Source organism: Schistocerca serialis, chromosome 7, assembly GCF_023864345.2.
Source record: "Schistocerca serialis cubense isolate TAMUIC-IGC-003099 chromosome 7, iqSchSeri2.2, whole genome shotgun sequence".
NCBI lineage: Eukaryota > Metazoa > Arthropoda > Insecta > Orthoptera > Acrididae > Schistocerca > Schistocerca serialis.
In genome coordinates, this window is record NC_064644.1 from 307,686,126 (window position 1) to 307,709,225 (window position 23,100).

General features: G+C 38.7%; 1 protein-coding gene across 1 annotated transcript in view; it reads left to right on the forward strand.

The window, feature by feature from the left end:
- The first annotated feature begins 39 nt into the window (after positions 1–39).
- LOC126412322 (pre-mRNA cleavage complex 2 protein Pcf11-like) overlaps positions 40–23,100 on the forward strand; it is a 136,346-nt gene continuing 113,285 nt past the window's right edge. The window contains exons 1-2 of the mRNA XM_050081843.1: positions 40–194; positions 334–550. Of these exons, the coding sequence (XP_049937800.1) occupies positions 398–550 (153 nt within the window). The 5' untranslated portion in view covers positions 40–194; positions 334–397. The remainder of the gene's footprint in view (positions 195–333; positions 551–23,100) is intronic.

The following is a 23,100-nucleotide window of genomic DNA, read 5'->3' on the forward strand; positions in this document are numbered from 1 at the left end:
GCCAGCTTCTACCAATGAGCTTACTTTACATTGGTGGGCATCTGGCCTTTGCAACGTAAAGAGTCCATTTTTAGAGATTTTATGAAAGAAGAGGAAGTGAAAACGTTTGTATGAAGTGCCAGCAAGAATCTGTTAGACAGTCTGTGTATGAGGCATCAGAAGAAAGAGTTGCAATTGATTTAACCAGTTGTGAGGTAAATATTTATGAGGTGTTTGCACGGTGTGTGTTACTCAGCAGTTATTGATGAGTTGGCTGTGGTCCGATAAATTCCACTAGTATCCCAGTGTTTAGTGAAGTATGTGCATCAAAGTGTTATTTGTTTGATCTTGCAGTTGTGCTCATATCGAAGACGCAGTGCTGTGCGGACTTTAGTAAACGTGCCATGTAATAAGAGCAATGTCTAACGTCGCAGCTGAGGAATATGCCTCGTCGCTCTCGGATCTTACGGTGAACAGTAAACCCCTGATCAACATGCTGACCATGCTCGCCGAGGATAACATCGAACACGCACCTGCTATTGTTCAAGCCGTGGAAAAACATCTCCAAAAGGTTAATTAAAGCAATTGTTTGTAATGCAAATGTAAATGAAAAGTGTTCATATTGGAGAGTAAATATCGGGTGTATTGTTCTCACCATGTGTATTATTGTTAAGCGTTAGCATTTGCGGTTGGGAGGGGGGGGGGGGGGTTGTTGGGCCCCCGATGCTGTGACAGTTACTGTAATAAAGACCTTTACGCATGGTCTTTCAATTTGCCAAGTTAAAGTTAACTCTTAAGGTCTTCAGCGTTTACTGACACGTCATGGTGCAGCTGTTATTCCAGACTAGTACACAGCTTTTGGTTTTTTCGGTAACATTGCCGTAGCTGAGCGTCTTCTCGTGTACGCCAGTGTAGAGCGTAAATTTAACATAAGTCGCCAAAATACATTTCGATTCAGTATTAAACTTTGATGATTTCCAATAAACTAGTAAAAACAGATGTTGCCCTATATTCTTAAAGTAAATAGGCTGCTTCATTTACGGAATGCCAGAAATTATTAGATCTTTTAATTTAATTTCATTATGTTTCTAATTTAATTTGGGTGGGGATGGGGCAGTAGCATCAACATTTTTACACTGACCTACTATTCAGTGTCTAGCTTTGAGAGATACCTTAATAGTGGTATTGTTAGGCTGACTAAGCTCAAGCAACAGTAAGCATGTTTAAAAGGTTCAAGTTTGTGTCATTTAGTTTACAAGACAGCAAATGTATTATCTGATGATGTAGCTTTATCATAGAATGTCTTCTTCCTCAGTGATGGGACATCTACATTTATACTCCGCAAGCCACCCAACGGTGTGTGGCGGAGGTCACTTTACGTGCCACTGTCAATACTTCCCTTTCCTGTTCCAGTCACGTATGGTTCGCGGGAGGAACGACTGTCTGAAAGCCTCCGTGCGCGCTCTAATTTTACATTTGTGATATCCTCGGGAGGTATAAGTAGGGGGAAGCAATATATTCGATACCTCATCCAGAAACGCACCCTCTCGAAACCTGGCGAGCAAGCTACACCGCGATGCAGAGCGCCTCTCTTGCAGGGTCTGCCACTTGAGTTTGTTAAACATCTCCGTAACGCTATCACGGTTACCAAATAACCCTGTGACGAAGCGCGCCGCTCTTCTTTGGATCTTCTTCTATCTCCCCCGTCAACCCGATCTGGTACGGATCCCACACTGATGAGCAATACTCAAGTATAGGTCGATCGAGTGTTTTGTAAGCCACTTCCTTTGTTGATGGACTACATTTTCTAAGGATTCTCCCAATGAATCTCAACCTGGTACCCGCCTTACCAACAATTGATTTTATATGATCATTCCACTTCAAATCATTTCGCACGCATACTCCCAGATACAGAAGTAACTGCTACCAGTGTTTGTTCCGCTATCATATAATCATACAATAAAGGATCCTTCTTTCTATGTATTCGCAATACATTACATTTGTCTATGTTAAGGGTCAGTTGCCACTCCCTGCACCAAGTGCCTATCTGCTGCAGATCTTCCTGCATTTCGCTACAATTTTCTAATGCTGCAACTTCTCTGTATACTACAGCATCATCCGCGAAAAGCCTCATGGAACTTCCGACAATATCTACTAGGTCATACATTCGGATTTGGCAGTCACAAAAGAGAAAGAAAAAAACTTTTACTAAACAGGATGGTTAGTTTTGAATGTATGTTGTAAGCATAGACATCATCCCACCTAGATATTAGGCAAGACATGTTCTTGATGTGCGTATTAATGAGCTAGATTATTAGGATGATCATCATCTGATTTTTTTTTTTTTGCGTTTTTAGCCTATAAGCAGAGAATCTTGGTTTTGCAACACCAGCTGCTGTCTTGTATGTCTGAATCAAAACTATGTGACAGACAGCTAATAGTTTTTGGAACAGTAATCGCAGTAGACCTCGGCAATCAGGGAATGGATTTTATTTTGCGTTCTGTTCTGTTTTTTTCATATTACTTTGGTCCCATCAGTAATGTATCTGTAATATATCTCCCCCACCCACCCCCCACCCCCCCGAAGAAACAATCTTTGTTATGTGACTGATTTGTAGACCAAGGTTGTAGTTGGAAGTAACTCATGTAAGTTGCTGTGATAGTGCATTTTAATGCTACTCTTATATGGGAATGACAAAGTGATAGTTGAGTGTAGCTAAGTAGTGAAAGGAAATAGCCTATCAGTTCTCTTTTTCCCTCCACACAGTATAGTGACCCTCACATGTTCTGTAACATTGGCAGTATATTGTGCAGAAGTGCGAAGCCAAGAACAGCACAATAATATTGCACATTATTAATGCCAACTCTACCTTCATACTGAACATGTCTGCTCTTGATGATGTGGAACTCACTTGGATTGGAGTGAAACACAAGCAGACAGAAAGGACAAAACAAGTCTGAAAACTTCCAGTGAACATTTCAGTGGACCAGGGACTCACTTGTGGAAGCATTTGCAGCAACAACCAATCACAAATTAAGCAGATGAACTGTGTAATTTATCTTGTGTGGAGGCTGTTTTCTATGTATTTCTGTGCTGTAACAGCGGCTGTAAAAGAAATAAAATATATACTGAGTTCTGATTGATAGCTTACATGATCTTTCCTCTGGGCTATGACAACTCTTACAAGAAAAGTGAATATGTTCATTGGAGAGTGACCTGATCTTATTGGTCAGTTCTGAGAACAGCTACTAGCAAAATGAAAACTTCTGCTTTCTGTTGACACCATGATCTCCAGTTTCCTCTTATCATGGACAGTGTGGTATTTGGCATTCCTGCTAAGTTAGGAATTTTATTTTGCTGAGTACCCCATGGTGCTTTCATACACATGTCTTATGTCATTTACTTTTATCAGTTCATTACTTTCGTCAGTTCTTTGTAGAAATTTGTTCAGGTTGAATTGAATGTATGTCACTCTCTTTGTGAAATGTGGTGTATTGCACACTTCCACCCTTACGTGCTACAGTATGTCTAACCTTCTTCAATAGGGATTGCGCAGACCATTAAAACTGATCTCAGTGATTTCAAACAATGATTGCCCATCAAACGCAGGGGCCCCTTATGATAAATAATATCAAATCCGCATGACTGGTGGTGTGAATTATGGAAACTGTTTAGTGCATTGTCAGGGGAACATTGCCTACTTTATCGTATTTGGTTGGCGAATAGCAATGAGTGAAAGCATTCCAATTTCAAGTGCCGATAGTCTCACACGGTGAAACCTAATTCCTTGTTTATAAAAGGTGAAAAGTTGTTTGAAATTTTGTTGGGCATTTGGATTGCTTGCAATGAGGGTAGCAGGAACTCTAAAGAATGTCATGGACTCAGCTCCGTGAAACTTTGCAAGAAAGGTGTGGATGCTGATTTTCTTTTGCAGTTGTCCTGCACCCTGTGTCACAAGAGAACGTTTATCAGAAAGAACACATGTTTTGACAGGTCCAAGTTATACCTCAAGAAGAGCATCATTTTAATTCTTGTTGGATGAGAAGCTATATGCTACAATCAACAGCTTCTGAAACAGTGTTGTCCACGAACTCTGCCGAGAAGCCATTACGTCATAGTTACGAACGAGTGTGTCGGTTGTCGAAATAGATGAATCACATGTAGCTACCAGGAAACACCAGTGAGGAGGACCCTTGAAAAATGAAGTTGAACGTATTTGGCAGCATTGAAAGAGATTCCTGCAAGAGTTTTATATTTTTTTTTTTACTCAAGGGAGAAGCAATCATTAGTCTCTCTGAGTAAGCACTTTATTTTGCCAGGCACGAAAGTGATAACAGATGGGCTTAAGTCATACGGGACCTTACAGAAAGGAGGATTTCAACATGAAACTGTGGATCATTCTGTTGAATTTGTGTCATTGGATGATCGATCTGTCCATACACAGAACATCGAATGCTTGTGCAAATCTATAAAATCGTCGATAGAGAGAGGTAATTTCCAGGAATGTTTACCTATCAAAGCTGTGGGCTCCAAACAATAGATATCGAATGTGCGATTCTAAATTGATCACGCGACTGTGGTGGCAGATGTTATGAGCATATTTACAGTGGTCATTACAGCAATGGCGAAAGAAGAGCATTACTAAAATAGTTGTAATTACAAAGGAAACGACTTACCTCACTCATCGTCGATGTTGCCGTCATGAGAAAGTCCATTTGATGTGTATGCTACAGGAAGCATTCCCTTTTTGCCATAAACTGAGTAGACTGTGTCAGTGCCACACAAAAATATAGGTAGTGTGTCACATTTCTGACAAAAACGCAAACCATTTTCTACATTGCGTAACCATGGAAATAGATTCTTCCACACGAGGCAGTCAGCCAAAGAAACGTCTAAAACACCAGACATCCCACTCACTGCGGTCAGAAATCGTTTGGGTTTTGCTAGCATCTCACAAATAATTTATCATAATGCCCTACCGCCACAGTCCGTTCATCGATTTAGAATCCCATGTACCATATCTATCATTTGCAGCCTGCGGCTTCGATACGCAAACATTCTTGGAAAATACCAAGAGAGAAGGCCATCCAGGAGGTAGGGACAAACTCTCTCTCTTCCAGTATCTGTATTTTCACAACTTGAGGTTCTGTGGAAAAATTGACCCTCCTGATACTCTCCCGATATTACTGACTGACACAGCAAGAATGCAATCATGTTTTTGGGGGGGGGGGGGGGGGAAGGATTGCTTCTCGGTGGCTCATACAACATGAGGTATGGTACATGATGATGATGGTGATGTGGCTGACAAGTAAAGTAAGTCATGTTTGTCGTTGTTGTTTCTCTAGTGAACGCTGCAAACAGTAGCCATAACTTGAACCACCAGAGTTGTGTGATTGCCTTAGAGTCGCAAATTAGGGGCCTGTGCCTTAGAGTCGCAAATTAGGGGCCTGCACATTCGATAGGCAATCATTCTCGGAAATTACCCTGATCTCAGATGGACAATATTACTACACAATAAACACTTGAGTCTGTGAGAGCCATTTATGGCTATTGGAGCAACGGTTGTGGGATTCCTTGCTACATAATATTTTCAAATATTGGTAAGAGTTACTTAGTGCCTCCCCCTCTCATATTTTTTGTAGTTAATGTCTTACATATGAAGATATCACTGACGATTTGTCTGTTACATATTAGAACTTTTCTTATACTTATTTTGTTGTTTATTGTGGGGGCATTGTCAAACCTGAACCAGTAACTTTATTGAAATGAAAGAAAACTGTTCACAGCATTTTTAAATTAAAGGTTTGGGAGCAGACTATGAGGGAGGGGGAAGAATGAATGAAGTTATTCAGGAAAAGGAGAATGGATTTATTCAGATTCAGCTGAAAGTTACGAAGTAGTAAAACAGTGGGGCAAGAAATGCCAAATATTCTCCTATGACAATATTATGTAAAAGATGTATTTACACTCCCATACAGTGGAGATGTTGAGTCACAAACAGGCACAACAAGAAAGCTTTTAAACAAATCAGCTTTCGGGCAATAGACAGCCTTCTGAAGTAAACAACACACATCCATTTTCATGCAAACAGAACTCTCGCACACGTGATGCCTAGCCATGTACTTGGGATATTCATTTGCCTTGAATTGGAAGTATTAGTTTGCAGTAGTCTATGATTAACCGGTACTTTGGTGCAGATGCAGCCACCTCTGCTTATTTTTATTTGTTTAATTGGTCTTTTTTGTGTGTGAATGCGTAACATTGTAGTTTCTGTCATGGCGTGCTGCTCATGATTCCTCAGTAGAGACACTTACATTGCCTCCACTTGCCACTTTGAACTCAGTGAGTGGTCAGCTTTTCCTTAGAAACTAAAAGGTGACACACACGCCTATTCATTCCATTCCTCGTGGCCCTAACATTGTGACAGCTTGCTGCTTCCACTCTGTCAGACATACCTCTAAAATAGCAAAGAAAATTGCAGAAGCTTCATAATATCACAGGCAGGACTCTGAAGTAGTTTACCGTGCGCTCCTTACAGTTGTGTAGGTTGCTGTTATTACGAGTAGGGTGTATTTTCTATTGGGAATCAATTGACTGAATCCACAGTTGCTGCTGTTAGTATTTTTTCCCTCTTTTTCTCTGTCTGTGCATTCAAATTACTTACAGTTTTCACTCGTTCCCAATATTTTTACTGCTGCAAAGTCTTCTCATTGTTTTCATATAATCTCCTAAGTATTATCTTGCATACACACAAAAATAATTCTTTCCATTCATAACTTTTTGGTGATATAACAAGGGGCTATGAATCGTGTGGTTCCTGAGATAGCTGCAGTAGAGGTGATGCATAATTTAATAATAATTAACTAATTTTTACTTCAGCATTAAATCTTGTGTGTGAAACAGGCATTAACCTCAAATTCTCATAATATCACATTGGTTATTCAGCAGATGGTATTGTCATTTTGAATCCCATTGAGTGGTAGTGGTTATATCATTTTTATTGTGCTGCATCTGTATAGTATTACATATGGGTGCTACACTGTTTATCACCATTAGTTAATGAACCCACAATGAAATATGCTATTGAAGATTACAAACTGATAAGAAACACTTGAGAATTAGTTGAACTTGTATTTTTTCAAGCTACCTCTTTTCTGTGTGAATTACATTTTCATATGAATTTCCTATGAATTTGTCAATACCTCGATTAGAAACACAGAGATTGGCAGCTGAACAGGAGACGGGGTGATGTCAGTTCACATTTGTCTGCACACACTGTATGGTTGCAGCAGCAACTGGTAGTAGATTCCACTCCTGATGCATTCACATCGCACATATTAACGTGCAGTACTGGGTTTGCTTAGTCTGACGGTAATATTCTCATATCCTTTTTGTTCATTTTCATAATTAGTTCTGGGCATTGTATCGTATGCAATACATACACCGCATGGAAAAACAGTGCAAACACCAAAAACGAATCACAATTGTTATGTTACTGTGCAAGCATCTTTGGCAACTGTGATAGCAGAGCAATATAACAATGGGAGAACAGAACGGAAGATGTGGGCAAGCTCATTCTCAGATTGGTTGTTGCTATGGTAGTTGTCATGTACACAACTGACTATCGATGTTAAATTTGCTTTGTGTTGACAGTGAAGGCATTTCTGCTTCTCCCCCTCCCCCCCCCCCCCTCCCTCGAAGAATCCTTAGTCTCATTCGAAGAACCCTCTGCCGGACATGCTAAGTGTGTGTTTCAGAGAAGTCATTTTGGTATGTAGATGCAGATGGGAACTTTCTGGCAAAACAAAACAGCATTATTGGACTTTTGACATTATCCACTAGATTTTTCATATGCAGGATGGTCAGAAACAGACTGAAAAGCTTGTAAGGATGTTGCAGGTAAGTTGTGCTGAGAAATAATTGTAAACTAATAAATATAATAATAATAATAAATGATGCATTGCACCATTTCAGAGTTAATTAGCATTGAAATTAGCCAACCAGGCTGTTGCCAAATGTCTTCTTTGTTTGGTTTCCTGAAACTGAACAAGAGAGAGTTATGAAAATTTCATATGGGACAATAGTAAGGATTGTACCTGAGCCCAAAGCTGAGTAGCCTTATGTGCTATCATCTACAATACAAGAATTGACACTAATTGTATCTGGCAGGCCGCTCGAATTCACGTGAGCAATGGTCTAATTGGCCAACTAACTCTGAAATGGCGCAATGTATCGAATTTTTTCTTAACAATTATTCCTCAGCAGAATGTACTCTGCAACACCCGTACAAGCTTTTCAGACTGTTTCTGACTGCCCTGCTGTGACCAGTAACGGCCTGTTAAAGCTACACGCCTAAATTATTTTTGCTTCTTAAGATTTTTTCCCCAATTGAGACCAAAGTGTTAAACTCTGTCCACTAAGAATTTGTCAGTCCACTTGCAAAGCTGGCTGAATTTGCTGAAGTTGGTGTTTTGTTCACTTGGTGACATTGGGAGACTGCATCACACACCTTCAGGAAGCCAGCGCACAGCATCGTCATGGGTGTCACTGTCTGCTGCCATTTTGAGTCTTGTTGATGACCGATCGAGGTGGCGCAGTGGCTAGCGCACTGGACTCACATTTGAGAGGACGAGGGTTCAATCCCCCATCCGGCCATCCTGATTTAGGTTTTCTGTGATTTCCCTAAATCGCTCCAGGCAAATGCCGGGATGGTTCCTTTGAAAGGGCATGGCAGACTTCCTTCCCCATCCTTCCCTAATCCGATGAGACCGATGACCTCACAGTTTAGTCTCTTCCCCCAAACAACCCAACCCTGTTGTTGATGAACAGTGACCTGTGTTACTCAGAAATGTTGGTTGGGGTATCGGTGTTGTTTCCTAAAAAATGTATAAGAAAACATGTTCCCTAATTCTACAGTAGCTTGATATTGACAGTATAGGCATAGAGCTGTGTAGATCTGTCTGGTGACACGTGTAGAATGACACGTTCCTTTTTAAAACTCTTTAGAACAGTTTTGCTCCAACACCTTAGAATAAGTACTGCTATAAGTGAGAGAATTTTTTCATATGGCTGTAATGTTAATATAAGTGTACAGGTATTAGATCAGATGCAGTTGCCTGTCCAGTGTTGGATAATTTTAGTTTTATTTTCTATTCCTGTGTGACCTACCTCGATGTCTTATAGAAGACCTTACTGTCTGATAGGAGGCGTAATAATCGCACAAATCAAGTTACACTGGGTGCAATGACTGTTCGGAGTGACTGTAAATGGGGAAATTGCTTTATGGTCGCTCCCAGCAGCCATCATGCCGAATGTCAACTTAGTTTGCACGTATGGTAAAGGTAACTATTCGTCTTGTAGTTAGGGATTGGTAGTCACATAAAGAAGAATGAGTGAGAGTGTGTGTGTGTGTGTGTGTGTGTGTGTGTGTGTGTGTGTGTGAGAGAGAGAGAGAGAGAGAGAGAGAGAGAGAGAGAGAGAGAGAGAGAGAGAAACAAACACACTCAATCTCGTTGATATGACTATCAATCCCTAACTACAAGATGAATTGTTACCTTTACCATACGTGCAAACTAAGTTGACAGTTGCATGATGGCTGTTGGGAGCGACCATAAAGCCATTACCCATTTACAGTCACTCGAAACAGTCATCGCACTAAGTATCAACTTAGTTTGTGCAATTATTACTGCTCCTATCGGACATTAAGGTCTTCTATTAGACATCAAGGTTAGTCATTCTGGAATAGAAAATCAAACTAAAATTATACACACACACGCGCATGTTTGTTGTGTGTGTGTGTGTGTGTGTGTGTGTGTGTGTGTGTGTGTGGGCGGGCGCGCGCGCGCTGTGGAGACCAATAACACTTCTAAGCTCAGAAACAGTCTCCGTCATATTTTATATGATTATGGACAGCATGACGTATTTATTGTAAGTGTGGAAGGTTGTTACGTATCCTTTGATCACTTATATTCTCTGGCTGTGGTGATCTAACCAGTAGAGCAGTACATTCTGACCCTGGAGATCCCAGTTTAAAACCTGGCTAGGGGTGGGGATTTTTCCTTGCTCCTTTTGCTCCAGGATGGCCCCAGGTTCACTCAACTTGCTGCCTAAATTAGTACGGGAACATTTCTCTGGGGAAAAGGCAGCTGTGGAGAAGTACCCACCACCCCTCCCCCCTCAGAGTCAGCCACTAGTCCGGTCATGGACTTATGCCACAGACTTTACCTTTGTTTAAAGTCTACCAGAAATATTTTGTTACTGAATTTGTCAATATCTTTCATTTCATTGTGTGATGATGGAAGTGGGGACCTGTACAATAATCTTCTACCAGTAATTACTGCATTAGGAGTTGGTGGATGAAATGGAAGTAACGACGACACACACGAATGTGAGTTTGTGGAGGTCCTGCAGTGCCATGATGAGCCCTGGGTAAATACTGCTGTGAACCATGTGAACACCGAGTTGAACAGGCTGCTGCTGACTGAAACGAAATCGCATATGAGTGCAGTGCCTGTTGCTACAATTGGGAGATTGAGATATACTAGCCATGGCATTCACCTGGGTAGGAGAGGGAAAGATAAGTTGGCTGAGCGTCTTGCAGATAATATGCATGGGGCCATCACCACACACGGCCTGTGGTTACTGGTGTCAGAGGGGCACCTGTTTTAGGCTAGAATCAGTGTTTGGGCACCCTATTTTGAAAGAAGTGAAAGTAACGGAAGAGTCCCACAGAATGCTTAATAATGAACAGAAAAGTAAGGTTAACTTATTTTATTATAATATTAGATGATTGTTTAGTCAGGAAGAGAAACATCTTGTCTGTTTGGAAAATTTGCAGAGCTCTGAAAAGATAGACATCCTGTGCTTGTCTGATCACCACATAACCACAGAGTTAGAAAAGTTACATACAAAAGATTTCTCTATTGCAGCTTACAAATGCAGAAATAACATAGGATAAGGAGGAGTTGTTACGTGCATGAAGACAGAACACAAGTTCAGAAACATTGAGACAAGTAGATTTTGTAGTGATTAGCACATAGAAGTGTGTGCTTATGAATTAATGCTCAAAAATATTTCACTTTTAATTGTAACCTTATATAGATCCCCACAGAGAGATTTGGAACTATTTGAGGAATCTGGATTCCTTACTGTGTTACCTGTCAGACAACAGCAAGCAGTTAATAGTCTATGTTGACTTCAGTGTAGATTTTTCTAAAAGATTCTGATTGGAAAAATGATATAATTTGGATCCTACAATTTTGTCTCGGCAATTAAACTTTCTAATACAGGTGCATAAAGACAGTAGGACTATAATTGATAGTGTTTTCTTTGATGGAGCTCAAAACAATAAAATAACTGTTTACCCAGTAACAAATGCTTTCTCTGATCATGAGGTGCAATTTGTTGGGATAAATAACCTAGTGTCTTACAGTACAGATATTTCTCAGTGAAAATTAGAATAATTAATGACTCCAGGACAAATGTTTTTAAGAATAATTTGCAGGAGATGACATGGGAAGTAATTTATAATGAATCAAATGCTAACATTAAATTTATTCTATTCCACTATAAATTCATATCATTATTTGAAAAATAGCTTTATACATAAGCTAGTGAGAAAGGACACTAGAGGGAGTAAAGTATCTTGTTAAAGAAAAATGGAAATTTATCTCTTGGCAAGAACACGTAGGGTTTCTGCAGTAGTTGCATATTACAAAATTATTCAAAATTACTGTGAGAGGTTATTAAAAAATCAAAGAACATGCACATACTGTTAGAAATCAGTACTCCTGACAAGACTTAGGGCAATACGGAATGTAATGAAGTGTGAGACAGGACAACTGACCACAGAACAGTACTATTGATCTGAATGGAAGGGCCGTATATGAGGAGTCATGGGTAGCAAAGCATTTAATAATCATTTATTAAATATAGTAGAAAGCATAGGGACAAACAGATAAAGAGTAAAATCACGGCAGTATGTTGGAAATGTAACTTTAATAAAAATTCAGTCATTTAAATGTGTCATTAGCTTCTCGTTCTGAAATTAAGAAAATTATACGTTCTTTAAAAAATAGCTCATCTGCTTTTGATGGTGAAATTAAGAAAATTATACTTTCTCTCAAAAAAGAAAGCTCATCTGCTTTTGATGGGGTCTCCAATAGTTTATTAAAAATTTGTTCCCATTTAATAAGCCCAGTCTTATCTGAAATATGCACTGCATCACGAACTAAAGGCATTTTTCCAGAGAGACCTCTCTGTGTCAGTAATTACCAACCTGTTTCACTGCAGACATTATTCTCCAAAATTTTTGAAAAGGTGAGCAACAACAGTATTCTTAGCAAATCATAGTTTTGGCTGAAGAAGGGTTGCTTTACTGAGAATCCCATTTCCACGTTCACTCACCAGGTTTTATAAGCATTAAATAATAAAATACCACCGGTTGGTATTTTCTGTGATCTTTGTAAAGCATTTGACTGTGTGAATCACAGTATTCTCCTAGATAAATTAACATTTTATGGGATACTGCACGAAATTCTTAGAGTTTGTAGTGAAAAATATGGGTAACCATGAATTTGCCTTTGGTGCATGTTAGACCATATGTAGCTGCGTATGAAATTTAGATAACGTTTTGAATTATTCCTTAAACTTAGAAAGGTATCGCTATCTGTCTTTATTGTCGAGAAAATTTAATGTATGTAAAGGGCTCTGTCACGGACGTATTTGCCAGTGAAAAAGCCAGAATAAAATATTAATAAGTACCTTATATCTCATGAACGGTCTGAGGTACCGAAACAAGATTTTGGCAAATGATACCACACAAAGAGGAGAGTATTTTGCCATACGAGTGATATGCGAAACTTCCATATCTAACATGATATTCAAGCAACTACAGTTTTTTTTAGATGAAATAATATAGCATTTAAGGACCATAAATAGCTGGTGAAACGAGTTTTGCTGTGGTAAGTGAAGAAGATACAAGTTTATTTTAATACTGAGAATGGGCTTTCTCATAACTATTGACTGATGCTCTCAGTTGTTAGTTTTAATAACACACTGTTTTAGGATTGTGTCTCGATTTCAACTGCGTTAGAATGGTAGTGAGTTGAATATTTGTAAACCCTGCTGTGTTTAGACATGGCACAAGAGAAGTTAAGTATTACTCAAAACTTCTCATAATCCTTCATGAATTCATGTTTCCTCAACCACATTACTTTTCACCCAGGCTTATAGATTCACAGTTGGTTTTAAATGAGCATGGTTAAACTATGCCCATTACTGTAAGCCAGTTCGTCAACCTTCCAGTGTGGAGTTTTTGGCTTGTACAAAAGTTCCAGTAACTCCTACTTAACACAAGTTATGTTTACCTTTATCCAACGGAAAATTTCTTTGTACCCAGAGCAAAATATTTGCTTTCTTCCATGTATTGTTGAAGATTTGTTTGTCACGTCAGAGCGGTATGGTACATTGTCCATAACTATTGTCGAATTCACAGGAATATTATGCAGAACAACATTATCTTCACACCCGGTGAACGTATTCTTGGACGACCACTTTTATTGCGAATCTCATGTTCAAACGTGCTGCACTGTTTTTATTAATGTGACGCCAATACGAAACACTAGTTCAACATGTGATTACTGCAGCACTAGAAAATATCACTTTACAATGAGAACTAATGAACATAGGTGCATCTAATGCGTGGCATGACATTGTAGTGTTTATCCATGGCATGGCAACAGGGACGCTTCATTTGGCTCCAAACCATAGGATCCCGATCAACTCTGGGAACAGTCTTGAAAATTGCGAGCGCTGCTAGCACCCGCATAGGAGGCCAGCAGTCTTCACCATCTCTGCCAGCTGCCTGTAAGAACTCAGGATCATATCAGAACCTGTGCGATAGGTGTCGTTGGTGGCAACATGACCCCACAACATGCAGATGACTGCACTCTGCACACTTGATAGTCAAGGCAAGGCCGCCTCCACTTGTCGGATGGGGCCCCTCAGCAGACATATCGAGCACACATTGGCTTTCTTTCCAGCCCTGATCACTATCTGCCTAAGGGGCTCCATAATGCGCCTTCCTGCCCGTCTGCCTGCTTGGACCCTGCTGAAGGAGCAGCCACCTGTCCACTCACAGGGTGAATGGATTAGGCAGGTGACAATTTTCCACATTGGCCCCCCATCTCGAGCGATACGAACGCATTACAATCTGCCACTTACCGTGCTGTGTGGGCAGATCTACCATGTTGGGTACACTATAATCCGTTCATCATAAGAATAAACCTGATGTAAACATTGCACTGTGTGTTCTTCCGCGTGTTCTGGAACCTTATCAGATCTCCGTTTCACGCGGGACTGCAGCCAAGCTGCCTCGAGTACTGTCAGGTACGATAATAAGGGTATGTTTTGACTTAGCAATAATAGGGGCAACAGCTTTACCAGTTCATTTAACTTGGACAGCACTGGGCCGTCAGCTGGTACAGCTAGCCCGCTGTGACTTGGCCAGATGCAGTTCATACGAAAAAAGAGATGAGCAGAGGAGCAATACAGCTTCGAATGTCATTTACTTTTTAAGCGGAATGCAAATCTCCCACAACATGCTCATTAACGACTAGATGAAAACCACAACACGTTTTCATTTTTACCTAACGGACTATTGTAATTAAAAACAAAAATGATGAAAATTCCTGACTTACCCACAGGGTAGTTTTTCCAAATACGCTCTGTGCAACGTAAGAGAGTATTGGAGTTCACCATGTAGTTAAATATTAAAACCACAGAAGGTATTATTTACAGTCAGTCAACTGTTATCTCTTAGCTCCTTCCTTATCTGAATCCGAGAAATACATTTCAGTTCTGGAAGTGTCACCTGCTACGTTGATAATGAGCCTATCATCAACAGAATCCACGAAGCCAACCAGGCGCAGCATTTTCTCTTTTATGACGAGCCGTTCTATATCCTGCCAGCTTTCGACAGTGACGGGTGAAAAAGTTGTGTGTGTTAAGTTCCAGTATGTTTGGCAGCTTAACAGGCTCAGGCCAAATCCTGCCGCTTGGCTCTAGATCAGTTCTGTTGGGTTCATATTGCAATGGTATAGATGCAAATGTAAAAATGCAGCATTTGTATGATGTGCGCAATGCTGTGAAAATGATTGTTTTTCACGTTTCTTCGATACTTCTCTACCTCTGTGGTATAAAACAATGGACATAGTCCAAATAGATGATTTGATTTTTCATTTTTGCCTTAAAAATTAAATTGTTATGTTTCCATAATTGAAACAACTTTTATGAACAGTCTTTCATAAAACATCGATAATTAAGAATTTGTATATGGAATGGAAACAGGAATTTCACTTCCAGTATGTAATTAGAAACAAGCAGACGTGCATTATTCACAAAAAATGATTATGAGTTATTATATAACGAGATGTAGGTATTTCAAATTGAACGAGAAAAAAAAAAACGGTACTGGGGAGATTTGAACCAATGTAGGAACAGCCACATTTAGTTCACATCCCATTACGTTACCAACTGTGCTACATGTTTAATATGAGTTAATTGATCAACTCTGGGAAAACTTAAAAGCCGATTATCTCCATAAATTTATGAGAAACGCTAAGAACAGCCAATTTCTCGGCACTTTTCAACTGTGTTCCACGCGCATGTTTCACTACGGAACAGAAAGCGGCTTCTGTGTATTACCAGCCTGACAGTCAGAGCACAACGCTGCAAAGGCTGTGACTTTACACGATTTTTGAAATAAATACTACGTAACTAAAGTGTAATTAAGAATAACTTGATGGCTGTTAATACGTTTGAGTATCTTAAAGTGTCATTTAACATAACTTAGTAATAACATATATCTAATACATAGATAGGTATGGCCTATTTCCAAGGGCATAACACCACCATTGTATGTGTGCTGCTGCTTCCGACCAGTCATCGCATTTGTGTTTGTTTACATCAGGTTTATTCTTATGATGAACGGATTATAGGATTGTAATCAATCCAAGCATACATACAGAAACAGAAGAAATGGTAAATAAAGTACTTAAAAAGTGTCATTGACTGGTTTTCAGTGATTGGCCTCACCCTGAGTTAAAAAGATGCAACATATTCAGTTCTACACTTCTAGAGGTACTACACCAGTGATAAGTGTAACACATGGGGGGGAAACAATAAATAGGGTGGAAACTTCAAAATTTTTAAGGATCCATATTTATGAGAATTTAAACTGAAAAAAACACATTTTGGAACTCCTAAAACAACTTATTTCAGCCATATATGCACTTAGACTCATTGAAAATTTTGAGGAGAGACAAATCAGTAAGTTGACATATTTTCATTCAGTAACATCATAAGAAGTGATTTTGTGGGGTAATCCATCGTTTAAGAAATGGTGTCTCCATTGCACAAAGACATGCTACAAGAATGATATACGATGCTCACCCACTATCATCTTGTAGACATTGTTTATGAGTTGTGCTTTCTGACACCTGCTTCTTTCAGTATATTTATTTCCTCATGAAGTTTGTTGTAAATAATCCACTACAGTTGAAGAGAAACAATGAGGTACATAATTGGAATACCAGAAGGAAAAGTGGCATCCATTGTCTTTATCACAAAAAGGGGTGCACAATGCTGCAACAAAAATTTTTGTTCATTTACCCTGTGGTGTCTGATATCTGGCAGACTGCAAAGTAAAATTTGATAACAAATTGAGAAAGTTTCTCCTTGGCAATTCGTTCTATTCTGTGGAAGAATTTTTATTATTGTAATGTGTAGAAGGTGGTGGGTAGGCATTACCAACTCACATCAGCATTTTTTTTTAAAGAAATGTTCAGAATGTAACCATATGCACAAATTAATTTGTGATTTGAATGTACGACAACTTGTTCTACGTCATTACAACCTATTGTGCAAAATTCCATGGGACATGTTACTAACTAATTAACTAAGAATAGAAATCTGACAAGTCTGTACACTCTATGCTTGTGCATTTATTTGTAGAAAGTGCAATACAAAAAATGAAAAGCAGCATCAGAGGGATTAATATTAATAGTAAACAACTACATTGTATTTGATATAGTAGTCTTTGCAGGTTCTGAAGAGTACATGAACTGTATATTAGAAATGTTGTCTGATGCTGTGAATAACCAGAAATAGAAAATGAAGACCAAAAAGACTAAAATATTAGTGATATTTAAATCTAACAGACAAATAATGCCAAAATTCAGATAGAAAATTAAATGCTAATGAAAATAAATTTGATACTTGGTAGCTACATAACAGACGGCAGAACTATTTTGGATATTAAAAGAAGAATTGCAGTGACTAAACAAGCATTCAAAAACAAGAGTAACTTGTTAACAAACTACCACCCTAAAAATGAATTGAGAAAGCAAGTTATCAGAAGATATATTTGAAGCATGCTAAGCTTTGATTGTGAGGGGTCCTGGGAAACTAGAAAAGAAAACATTAAAAGTAGTAGAGATGTGGATATGGAGAAAAACCACAAAATCATTCTGGAGTGAAAGGGAACATAATGAATTAATACTAAAAGAGTGCAGGAAGTAGGTCATTAACACTGGGAGGACCAGCATTAGTGAATCACCTTGAAAGGATATGGTTCTTCTGCCGGTGGTGCTTGTCTTCCTTGTTTTCAATTTTACTTGTTAAATTAATTCAGTATGGTGTATTTAAATGTCACTAGTGTATTTTGCTTACCCTACCAATGTGTTATGCTTAAATTTTTCTGAAGAAACTACATTTAACTAAAGAAAAAAGGAGCGAAGTAAAGAATACGTCATAAATACAATACTCATTGAAACTAAACTTGCCGGCCGCGGTGGTCTAGCGGTTCAGGCGCTCAGTCCGGAACCGCGCGACTACTACGGTCGCAGGTTCGAATCCTGCCTCGGGCATGGATGTGTGTGATGCCCTTAGGTCAGTTAGGTTTAAGTAGTTCTAAGTTCTAGGGGACTGATGACCCCAGATGTTAAGTCCCATAGTGCTCAGAGCCATTTGAGCCATTTTTTGAAACTAAACTTTGATAGCAAACTTATAAATGCGAGTAAACATATAATTATACAACAACATTTTTTATCTCGGACTTGTTCTCAACCAAAACACAGACAGGCTATAAACATGCATTTATTAAGAAATAGAAAGAAAAATGGACATGAATTGTTGTGGCACAAGAAAGTAACATTGTTTTTCTCTGTGGCATGTTTTCAGTGAAAGTCACCATCTTTATTAAAACAGCTTGCATAAACCTGCTGAACACTTCCAGCACATGGAACACATAAGAGTTGCTTGCATTGCACAGACAAATTTCTAGTTTTGTTTGAACTACTACATCATCCTGTCTGGCTGGTCATCCCTACTGGTACCTTAAATATTACAGTGGTTGCAATGAATGTATGGACAAGCCCTTTCCTTGAGTGAAAAACATCTCGTGAATGCAGGAGCAAAGTTCTTGCCAGTTGACCTGACAAAATATATGAAGTAATTTTGAACTTGCAAAAGTTAGTAAATGTAACATTGCCATCAACAGTAAGTTCATGATCATTCACAGAGTTCTTCTACTAATCTGAAAAGAAACATTTGTCAGGTAACTTTTCCTCCTGTTGTAAAGGATCCAGGTGTTGATTCTGGCAAGGTCTGACAAGATTTGGAGGGGGGGAGACTTGATTATACGTCTGGTCCAGAACATCAACTCCAAATTTTGTGGAATTGTAGCTTATCTGAACTAAAACACAAACGAACCATAATAATGAAGAGCACTAAACTTCTGCAATGCATTGAAAAGAGCACAGCAACTAGTTTGTCCGCTGTTGCACTAAATAAAGTAAAACTGAAAGGAGGAGGAATTAGATCACAACAATGAAATAAAATTAGTAAGTGGATGTGTGACTTTTAGAGATATGAAAAATAAAATATCACACCTGTGAAAATGACCCGCTGCTGTCCTTCAAGGTAAAAATGTTTAAAGTTCTTTCAGTTTTCATAATTGTTATTGATCTTCCACAGAAATTACAAACCATCAAAGTATGTTAAAAGCCATGGAATATGAGCATCCTAAATTAAAATGTACACTATTTATTAAATTTTAAACAACACATATTGAAAAGTCAAAACATCTTTTTCAGAAATTAAAAGCAAGAGTACTAATGTTACGAATGCTATGGGAATTCCACTGTTGCATGCAGGGGAGAGCAGATAGGTGGAAAGAGTACATATTAAAGGCCTCCATGAGGGGAAAGACTTGTCTGATGATGTGACAGAAAAAGAAACAGGAGTTGACATAGAAGAGATGGGGATTCAGTATTAGAATAAGAATTTAAAATAGCTTTGTAAGACTAAAGATCGAATAAAGCAGAAGGGATAGATAATGTTTCATCAGAATTTTTAAAATAATTGGGAGACGTGGTAATAAAAAGACTATTAACATTGGTGTGTATAATGTTTAAGTCTGGTGGTATACCATCTGACTTTCGGAAAAACATCATCCACACAATTCAGAAGATTACAAGAGCTGACAAGTGCTAGAATTATCGCACAGTCAGCTTAACAGCCCATGCATCCAAGTTGCTGACATGAGTAATATGCAGAAGAAGGGAAAAGAAAATTAAGTATGTGTTAGATGACTTTCGGTTTGGCTTTAGGAAAGGTAAAGACACCATAGAGGTAATTCTGATGTTGTGGTTGATAATGGAACCAAGACTAAAGAGAAATCAAGACATATTCATAGGATTTGTCAACCTGGAAAAAGTGTGGACAATGTAAAATGGTGCAAGAAGTTAGAAATTCTGAGAAAAATAGGGGTAAGCCATAGGGGTAGATGGGTAACATATATTATGTACAAGAGCCAAGAGATAACAATACTAGTGGAAGACCAAGAACAAAGTGCTCGGATTAAAAAGAAGGTGAGATAGAGATGCTATCTTTTGCCTGTGTTGTTCAATCTATACATCGAAGAAGCAATGAACTTGCCATCCTAAGATATTTAACCAGATTTACCCAGTCATTTGCAGAGTAACCACAATGCAACTAGACATTTTTCATGCACAGAAATCATTGCTAGTGGTGAGAGAAGGGATAAATGACAGGAAAAAATCCTAGAACCAATTGTGGGGTCTGAGATAGATCTTTGAATTTGTAGTATGATACTTAGCCACTGAGGTCTGTGACAGTGCATGGATAAAGTCATAGAAGTGTGTGTTTGATATTGACTGCTCAGGTAATGTTTCTTCTCAACAGGTGGCAGTGGTTGCAAGCTCTGTATTTCAAGTAGAGTACATAAGCCTAGTCTTGATGGTCTGCTTGAAAAAGTAAATAAGTGAAATAATGAACCTTAGTATGTGCTCTTCTGTCTTCATTCCTTTTTATTTTTTTAATGAAATATGCTGTAACTAACACAGGAATAGATTGTCTTCGGTTCAGACTAATAGTATAGGTCCATAGTGGGAGTATTAGTGATGATACAGTGGAGTACATAAGTGGTACCCTTCTTAGTTGGGTGTCTATGGTATTGCATAATGAGAATGAGTTTTAGTTTGTGTGTGTGTGTGTGTGTGTTTTAAGGAAAGAAAAGAAATTAACGTAAATCATAGTGAAGATACACCCATTGCCAAACTTAACAGTGGTAATACATTGCATATGCATACTACTTCCCCAGATGAAGAGATTAAAACATATGTGATGAAATAAAATTAATTATACAGTATGTTATGGGAGATGACGATTTCGGGTGTCGTAAAGTTTCCTGTAGGTGATGTACTGGTAAGACAGCTATTTCAGAACAATACATTAACTGTAAAACATAGTCAAGAGCAGAAGGGGGCTCGAGTCATAATCTGTTGGTTTTGAATTGCACATTAATGAATCCAGGGAATTAAGGGCATGGGAATAGATGAATTGAATGGAGCAGAGGTTGTTGAGAGTTTCAGTGGGAGCATTAGGCAACTATTGATTGAAACAGGGGAAAACTTTATGATATATGAATTCGTGGCTTTGAAACATGAAGTAGTGAAGGCAGCAGAGTATCAAAACTGACAAAGGGTCCAGTAAATGTCATCTGATAAAATACCAAATATTTAATTTAATAGAAACAGGAGAAAATATATAAAACAAAATTAATTAGGTGAAAGGGAATAAAGAAATCTAAAAAATGAGGTTGATTGAAAGTGCAAAGTGGGTGTGTTTGCAGAAGAAATAGAAAGCTGTAGATGTGCGCATGAATGTGTGAATGACAGATGATGATTGTAGGAAAATTAAAGATGCCATTGGAGAAAAGAGAAGCAGATGTATGAATATCAGCATCTTAGATGTCAAGCCAGAGTAAGCAAACAAGGTAAGGCTGATTTGTAAGAAATTTGTAAGGGCAGTACAAAGGGGAGAACAATAACGAGGAAAAGGAAGACGAAATAGGTAAAGTTGTTGTGGGAGAGACAATACTCGGAGAACTACTTCACAAAGCATTGAGAAGACTTGAATCAAAACAAGACAGTAGATGAGATCCCTCAGACTTATTAGGTCGTTGGTAGGGCCAACTGTGACGAAACTGTTCCATATTTTATGTAAGATGAGACAGACACAAAATACCTTAAGATTTAAGAAGAATGTGATAATAGTAACAGTAAGGAAGGACAGGTGCAGTTAGGTTTGAATGTTACTGAACTATCATGGCTGTAAAATACCAACATGAAAGCTGACATTGGGGAAGATCGTTTGGGTTCTGGAAAAATATAGGAACACATGATGCAGTACTGGCCCTTCAACTTAGCCAAAGCGGTCATAATACGTTCAGCCTTATTGTCGAAATAATATTGAGTCAGTATATTGTGTCGAAGTGTGAGGCCAAGAACGGCACAATGTTAATGTGCGATATTTAAGTCCAGGATGCGTCAGAACTCTGCTTTCATAGCGAGCATGACAGTGCTCGACCATGTGAACCTGTATTATGACTTGAGTGGCTTGTCTTACAGAACACAAGCAGAAATTACGAAGAACGGATGAAACAAGTCTGAAAAACTTTCTGTGAACACTTAAATGAACCAAAGACTCTTTCATGGCAACATAGAGTTGTAAAGAACCTGCAAGGTACAAATTATATTAGCCTAATTATGAATCACATAAGTGAACTAGCAAGAGCATTCATATAAGATCATGTAAGCAGTCAATCATCTTAATTGTTTTATTCCATTTGCAACAGTTGTTACAGCACAGAAATTACACGATCTTATGTGAATGCTCTCACAAGAAAAGTAAATGTTTATGTTCACCGGTCATTTGACCAGATTTTATTTGCCAATTCTTGGGAACTGCTACATGTAAAATAGACATTTCTGCCTATTGTTATGACAACAAGATCTTCAGTTGCCTCTGCTGTGGTGGACAGTGATGTGTCTGGGTTTTCCTGATTATCCAAGAACTTCATTTCTTTCAGAGTACCACATGGTGCTTTCATATACATCTTCCAGCCACTATCTACTCTTTCGTCATTTACTTTTTCAGGTCATTGTGGAAATTCATTCAGAGCAAATTGAATTTCTCTGCCTTGGTAGGAATTGATTGCACAATACTACCCTTCTAAGGCACAATATATTGAATGAGTGTCAATATTATTAAAGCTCTGCAGTCTTCTTCAGTATATTGCACAAACTATCAGTATCAATCTCAGTCAGTCGCTATTACTGTGCAATACTCGGTACTGGACAGTAAGTATTGAGTGTATGAGGGACCCTTAAGTGGTGGTGGTGGTGGTGGTGGTGGTGGTGGTGGGTGGTGGTGATGTAGTCCCATATTCCTTGACAGAGCGTAGGGGAACGATGGGGGACACCCGCACCGGCTTACTAGGCAAGGTCCTCCTGCCTTTATAGACTTAGAGAAAACTTTTGGACACTTTTGATTGAAATACTGTCTTTGAAATTCTGAAGGCAGCTCCGATGAAGTACAGGGAGTAAAAGGTTTTCAGCAACTTTTACAGAAATATGATTACAGTCATGAGTTGGATATGGCATGGAAGCAGTAGTTGAGTAATGAGCAATTCTGGAGTGTAGCTATACATGAAAGTGAAATGTGGACAATAAGCAGTACAGACAAAAAGAGAACAG